The following is a 7,347-nucleotide window of genomic DNA, read 5'->3' on the forward strand; positions in this document are numbered from 1 at the left end:
TACCTGTCATTGCGGCTGACATCGAAGCTGCAAGCCCCTTGATACAGCTATTGGACTTTACGAATTACCGCAAAATCATACGGTCATCTGAATGGGTCGCTTAAATCAAGCCACGCGGACAAGCGTTATTCTCATGCACGGCGAGCCAACAGATGGCAATTAAACTGACTCAGTTTCACTTCTAAGCAGCTGAAGCCAAGCCAGATATGTCAACTGGCCACCTTGTAGTTGTCAGTATGGGCCAAAAGCTTTGCCAATGAGCAACCCACGGAGTGGACGGGTGTGTGTGGCGTGTGAGACAGCGTAAGCACTTGTTTCAGAATCTTCTAGACAAGGCCAGGCAAAAATGCAGTGAGCTTAGAAAATGTGATTACGGTAATTTCTAAGCTTTAAGGATGTACCTCTGATACTTTCATCCTGCCCGGCATTGACTTGACCTGCTGCGTGGGTAGTTCCGAAGTTGCCATTCGGAAAACGAGGGTGAGGAAATAGACAGGGCTTGGGGGTGGAATGGACAGAAAAGCGCGCCAAGACAACGCAAATGATAACTAGGCTCAGTAAGAATCGGTCAAATGAGGCAAACTCGTCGGATATCACAAACTGGCTAATTTGAAACTCGAATCCTTTTCTCTATAATTGAAACAGCGTTTCTTTTTATCCGGTAACATGAATTGACCTTTGCCCTTTGAGAAGAGAAATGCTGATTAGGAAGATGACGCAGTAAGCACAGTCGGGTTACCGAAAGTAGGCTCAATCTAAAGAGATAACATAAGAGATAACATCAAGACGCGGCTACCGGGCTCCAATTTCTCTGAAGACGATTTCCATCTTTCTTGTTTTGCGCCGTATGAAAAGTAACAGCCGATAGCAAAAGCCATTAGTTGCTTTTGAAAGGTTATAGACGCAAAATACAGTCATAATTCACGACTCTGCACTGTCTCACTACGTCATTGTCCCACACATTTCACAGTGTGCAACATGAGACAAGTCCCCACTTGCGTGGTCGCTAATCGACCTCATCCGTTTTCGCAGCATCTGAGCGACGAGTTTTCAAGTCAGTGAGCAAACCGCGGCGGGCTGCGATACTTGCGCTCCGTATCCAGAGAGGCTACGACTGAATATCTATACTGGTGACAATCGGCCCACAGTCCTTTTGCCCAAGGTCTCAGCCGTTGACGTCGTCGTCGTGTGTCCACGGATCGTCGCCCAATCCCCCGCTTCGGCGAATGGCTGGACCACCTTGATCAGCCGATATCAACTGCTGTCGTCGGCGGCTCTGCGCTCCAGCAACACGGCCCATCATGAGCGATCTACAGCGAGCCTGGGCGCGATCAAAGCTTGGGATTCCCGCGGAGCCTTTTGAGGAGCTGGACGAGGCGGAGGAGGACCAGGTGCCGGAGCTGCCAGAAGGAGTCGACGACGATTCCTCTTCGGCCTCATCGGCCTCGTCGGTATCGTCTACGGGGACAATTATCCCGACGCCGAGCCAGAGGCTCTTTGCTCGCCCCCAAGGGTAACTACAACTACACCCAAGCTGGATATGGCAAATGGCTTTTTGATCATTGAGCTGTCGGGCTGACAGTGTATGCAGCGTCGCAAGGGGCAGAACGCTGGAGCAGATCCCGTGGACCACTTACTTTGAGCGAGAGCTGTTTCTAAAGTCTGATGCCAACCCAGAGGTGACTTACCATGTCTACCTCAACTCACCGGTAGAAAAGGGGCCCTTGTACGTGATGCATCACGGCGCCGGATCCTCTGGGCTCTCGTTTGCGGTGGTGGGCTCTGAAATAAGAAAACGACTGCCAAATGCTGGCATACTGGCAGTCGACTGCAGAGGTCATGGTTCCACAACTGCTCCTGACGGCGCGGCCTTGGACCTGCGGCTGGATACGTTGTCATCTGACCTTTTCGCCATGATTGAGGCCACGAAAGCGCAGATGGGCTGGCCAGAGCTGCCCCCTATAGTTCTCGTGGGCCACTCGCTAGGGGGTGCTGTGGTAACAGACCTCGCCATGAGTAAAAAGCTGGGCACATCTCTCCTGGCATATGCAGTGCTTGATGTTGTTGAAGGCTCTGCCATGGACGCACTTCAGAGCATGCAAACATACTTGTCCACGCGGCCGGGAGGGTTTGCAACTGTCGAGTCGGGCATTGACTGGCACATCAGAACTCGAACTGTGAGAAACTCTCTCTCTGCTAGAGCTTCAGTACCGGCCTTGTTGGTATGGGACGAGAGCCGAGATGCGTCTCGCCCATGGAGATGGAGAACAAATCTTGCAGCTACACAACCATTTTGGGAAGATTGGTTTGTAGGGCTGAGTAAGAAGTTCTTGGGGGCACGCGGGGGGAAACTTTTGCTGCTTGCTGGCACAGATCGACTAGATACGGAGTTGACGATTGGGCAGATGCAAGGTGAGTGCAAAGACGACTAGGGATGATGGGTTTATCCTCAAAGGAGTTTCGCGACTTGAAGACTAATGCGTTGCATCATGCAGGTAAATACGCTCTGCAAGTATTCCCGGATGCCGGACATTTTATCCACGAGGATAAGCCAGAGCAAACAGCCATGACTCTGGTGGATTTTTACCGCAGAAACGATAGGAGTGCGTTGGTTCTGCCGCCCAAAGTCTCTGAGCTCTTGAAGCAGGGGAAGAAGGTATAATTACCGTCAACCAGCGGTGGGGGGTGGGGAACAATTACATGCTTGAACGGTAGGAAAGCTGCCTCGAGGCGGTTTGACAGGACTTGAAGAATTTTAGTGCTCGCGCCCTTTGAAACATCTGCATATATGTATATCATGATGATGACAATACCAAAAAGCAGCTGAAAAAGAATACTATCGATCTAAACGCCTATGGTGAGATGCTGTCTAGATAGTCAATACTGCTGGAAGCAGTCAACATCTGCAAAATGGATAAGAAAAAAGCAATACAGCCTTATCTATTTGAGCAAGAAAGAGTATGCGAGAATAGCCCCTGGTAGCCTGGACGGCTGAACACAGATGAGATATCAGCTTCGGTAGTCACCCGAGAAATGCCTTGTCAGGTCATGCTGCAGGTACCTCAAGTGAGTTGTGATACTTGAAATGAGACACCAGTAGATGCAAGCCTAGGATCTTTGTATTTTGCCTCGAGCTCCTCTTAATAGCATCTCGATCCAGTCAATACCTCCCTACTAGTATGTATTCTACTAGTATCATGCAGTTGCTTTCCTCCTGCCCAATTATCCGCCTCCGCACCATTCAAATGTCCGCCAGCGGACATCAAGTATATTTGCAGAGGGCGGATTACTACTTTCCTCAAGATGGCCGCAGCCAGCTCTTCTTTCTGCAAGACTGTGATTTCGAGCCACGATTTCTTAATCCTACAACATCGAGGAAACACATCGTAAACTATCAACTGCTGCTCCCTTAGTACCGACTGCTTGCTCGATTATCTGCACTGTTGCTCACGTTTTTTTTTTTTTTTTTCTTGCGCAGTGACTTGCGTGTGATTCAGCCCCCACGAAGCCAGCCAGATTGCTCTGAGACACATCAATTAACTAAATGGGCCTCACTAGCAGTTCTAACTAACATGAAGGTAACACGTCATTTCACAAAATGCAAACTACAGCAGCCATCGCCATCGGTGCGAGTACGAGTAAGAACGCGCCAAGCCAAGTGACAAGCAGCCTTTCGGAGACGATCAAAGTCCGTCGACGATAGATCCAAGGGCGCGATTGGCTGCAGCCCCTGGCATTGAGCATCTCCACACCGCAGCATCCGTCTTCTTTTTTCTGCCCTTCGCCAACTTCAGTGTCCGAGTAGCGTAGTACGCAGTAGTGCTGTGTTCCACGTACACAAGACAAGCCATCACTCAATCACCTCAATGGCTCGTATACCGAGCCCAATCAAAGGTGGCGCTTTCAGCTGAATTCACAAGGGAGAGCCCCCTTTACTACATACTGTTGGCTCTGCTCTGCTCACATCTGCCCTGAATCAACGCCAGCCCAGGCACTACTTTCCACTAGAGGCAAGTAAGCGTCCGCCTATTCAATCACTAACGGATGGTCGGACGCCTCCCAAAGCCTCCCAGATGCGCCACGCTAAAGCTTGTTGGGCAGTAAATGCTGCCTTCTCCAGGGCCAAATCGGGCCCATCCGCCTCTAGCAGGTCGCTAGCGTCAAGAGCGGCGCCCAAGATGGGCTGCTCATGGCGCGCTGCCACTCTGTGTTACCCAACACGCAACAGCCGGCATTCCACGTCTTGCTTCTTTTGGCACGCCAGCACTTCTCTTCCTTCTTTTCTTCTTCTCCCCCTTCTTCCTATTGCTATTCGTCGGCTGTATTGCTCATCTTGAACAAGCTTCCTCTCCAAAGTCTCTCTGCACGCTTCCATCAGCTACAATGAAGGCCTCTATCGTGTCATTCGTCTTCACCGCGGCTCTTGCTGCTGCTCAGGATCTCAGCGGCCTCCCAACCTGTGCTGTAAGTAATGACAACTTGAAGAGCAACACGGACTATCGGTGACGCTCGGGTGGAAAATCTTGGTCCCTGGCTCCATCAGAGTCCATTGATAGATTGAATTCCATCTCTTACACCGATCAATCCATTCGTGGATAGCTATGGGTATCTGAATAAGACTGACCGAGCATCCGCGCTGAAATAGACCGGCTGCGTCACCAAGTTCACCACCGGCACCGCGATTGGCGGCTGCCAGCAGCTTGACATTGGATGCATCTGCAAGAATGCCGACTTCCTCAACGGCATCGCATGCTGCCTGGCCGATGCCTGCAGCAAGTCTGACCAGGACAAGGCCGTCTCGTTTGCCCAGCAGATCTGCTCTTCCGCCGGCGTGAGCACCCCCGACACCGTTGTGTGCAAGGACAGCTCTTCACAGACTGGATCTGCTACTGCATCGGATAGCTCTGCTTCGAGCAAGACGACTGATTCTTCCGACTCATCTACCACTGGATCTTCCGACTCGTCCACCACCGCCACCGACTCTTCATCTACCTCCACTGATTCTGGCTCCACAACTGCTGCTCCCACCAGCTCTTCCGCACAGACAACCACCGCATCATCCACAAGGTCCGCGACTTCATCTACGAGCACAGGTGCCGCTGCCCCCTTGGCTTCTGCTGGTAGCCTCGTTGGTGCAGCCATTGCTGTGCTGGCTGCTGCCCTATAAGGGATTAACAAAATGCCTCCATACCGCAACAGCAAAGAGCTGGGAGGTGGGAATCTCTAATGGGAATCTCTAGTGTGACAATAATATGTTTGCTTTTATCGGGGAGGCGCTAGATGTAGCTGCACGAACTGCACGAATGTTGTAAATAGTCTGATTAGGCGAGAAATGATTTGATCAGAGCTCTAATGAGGGGGATATTCAACCAAAATACCGATTGCTACGTTGCCTATCAATAGCCCATATACACCCTACTATCGCCCCTCCATAACACTCCATAAATTGACTCTTACTGAAGCAGCATTCCTTCATGTACTGCACTATCTACCTATTGAAAATACACCGTGTGTACATCTTACTCAACACAGAAAACGCCCAGCGTACCAATGCGAGAAACATCAAGCGGGAGAAGAAGCCCTGATTTGAGAACGCACAATGACGTCGTATGGTAGCGGCGATTCCCTTTCCATCTTGAAGATGCGTCGCGCACAGACAGAACAGCAAGATTTCAAGAATTTAGATACTTCCAGAAATCTTATTCACAGATTTTCGAGGCGGTGAGAAGGGTTTCCACGATTTATGGTTAAAAAGCCAGGGCGCAAATCATAACCTTAAAAAGCAGATCCAAGCTCCAGCGCCAAGCGCTTTTCTCTCCAAAAAGTACTACGATGCGGAGTCTTTTCCCCACACACGGCATGAATTCGTCCCCCGCTGCCAGGTTCTCAGTAGTATCAATATACGCTCTTTGTTCTCAGATATCAGATGCTGTGTGGATAGGGTCATTTGCTTGAATTTTGTATGACTCGTGTGGATTCACGAATTGGTAAGATAAAGACATTTTGTCTGCATGTGCATATTTTACTTCTCTTCGCTCCAGCTTCCCACCTATTAGTTTCTATGATGCTTCTATTTACTTCAAAGTTTGGACGCTTTAGCACTAGCAGAGCTTTTGATAACTTCATCCAATGCCTTGATAAGCCCCTGGATCTCATCCACTTTGATGTCTCGTTAGTCAATCCTCTCCTAAATCGGTGGCGGGTTGGAAACTTACATGTATTATAGTGCACCATGCTAACTCTCACGGCGCCATCTTTGGACAACCCCAACGTTTCTCGAGCCAGTCGTTCTGAGTAGTAAGTTCCGTAGCGGAAACCATATGGAGTTTTGCTCTCAACTCGTTCCACAATCTCTTGGGAGGTCAGTCCCTTGACGGAGAAGCTAATCGTTGCGACTCGGGCACGGGCACTGCTATCCGGGGTGCCGTAAATGATCACATTGGGCTGCAGCTTAAGATAGTCGAGGAGAGTAGTCTGCAGCAAGGCTTCATGAGCGATGATGCTGTCCCACTTTCCGTCCAGATAATCGACCACGTGCGGAACAGCCTGAAGCAACTCATATGATCCGCCTGCAAGGCCAATCTTGTCTTCCAGGGAGACGGAAGGGTTGAAGAAGTGTCCCAGGGGCCTAACATGGGTCTGCGCACTCCAGCTGCCGTAGAGCATGGATATATGCGGCCCGTAAACCTTGTACCAAGAAAAGCAATAGAAATCAACCCCCAGATCCTTTACATCGACGGGCCGGTGAGGCGCATACGCCACAGCATCAACGCAGAGCAAAGCGCCAACTCGATGAGCAGCAGCCGCCACGGCCTTCACATCAGTGATTGTTCCCAGGAGATTGCTCGCATGGGTACAAGTCACCAGCCTCGTCCTGGGTGACAGGAGCGCAGTCAAGTCACTAACAAGCAGCTCGGGATTCAGGCTAGGCTTTGGCTTCCACCACTTGAGAACGAGATTCTGCCGGCTAGCCAGATCCAGCCACGAGGCAATGTTGGACTCGTGATCTATCCAGGAGACGACAATCTCGTCTCCCGGGTTGAACTTTAGGGCATAAGACAGGTTGCGAAACAGCTGAGTGGTTGACGAGCCGAAGACAATCTCATCTGGGTTGGCGTTGATGTACTTGGCAGCGGCCTTGTACGCGGCGCCATAGAGGGCAGTGGACTTCTTGCTCACGGTGTAAGAGGCGCCGAGCTGGACATTGGTTCCGGTGAGGTAGTCTGTGATGGAGTCGATGACGGTGCCGAGCGTCTGGCTGCCCCCGGCGTTGTCGAGATAGACCTGGTTCTGCTGGAGGGCGGGGAAGTGGTCCCGGACCTCCTTCTGGTGATTCTCAAAGCCCAT

At 50.9% G+C, this 7,347-nt stretch overlaps 3 protein-coding genes across 3 annotated transcripts; 2 read left to right on the top strand and 1 right to left on the bottom strand.

Moving 5' to 3' along the window:
• Positions 1-1,301: 1,301 nt before the first annotated feature.
• Positions 1,302-2,662, top strand: TGAM01_v207164 (protein phosphatase methylesterase 1; the record flags this gene model as incomplete). The annotated part of the gene is made up of 3 exons (XM_018803769.1): positions 1,302-1,513; positions 1,592-2,412; positions 2,496-2,662. 3 exons carry the CDS (start codon positions 1,302-1,304, stop codon positions 2,660-2,662), a joined length of 1,200 nt encoding a protein of 399 aa, XP_018663142.1.
• A 1,721-nt stretch (positions 2,663-4,383) lies between these two features.
• Positions 4,384-5,167, top strand: TGAM01_v207165 (CFEM domain-containing protein; the record flags this gene model as incomplete). The annotated part of the gene is made up of 2 exons (XM_018803768.1): positions 4,384-4,464; positions 4,646-5,167. The coding sequence occupies 2 exons, from the start codon at positions 4,384-4,386 to the stop codon at positions 5,165-5,167; spliced, it is 603 nt and encodes a 200-aa protein (XP_018663141.1).
• Positions 5,168-6,079: 912 nt separating this feature from the next.
• On the bottom strand, positions 6,080-7,347 carry TGAM01_v207166 (cysteine desulfurase family protein; the record flags this gene model as incomplete). Its single annotated transcript, XM_018803767.1, has 2 exons — positions 6,080-6,159; positions 6,216-7,347. The coding sequence occupies 2 exons, from the start codon at positions 7,345-7,347 to the stop codon at positions 6,080-6,082; spliced, it is 1,212 nt and encodes a 403-aa protein (XP_018663140.1).

Source organism: Trichoderma gamsii (assembly GCF_001481775.2).
Source record: "Trichoderma gamsii strain T6085 chromosome Unknown Scaffold_26.2, whole genome shotgun sequence".
Taxonomy (NCBI): domain Eukaryota; kingdom Fungi; phylum Ascomycota; class Sordariomycetes; order Hypocreales; family Hypocreaceae; genus Trichoderma; species Trichoderma gamsii.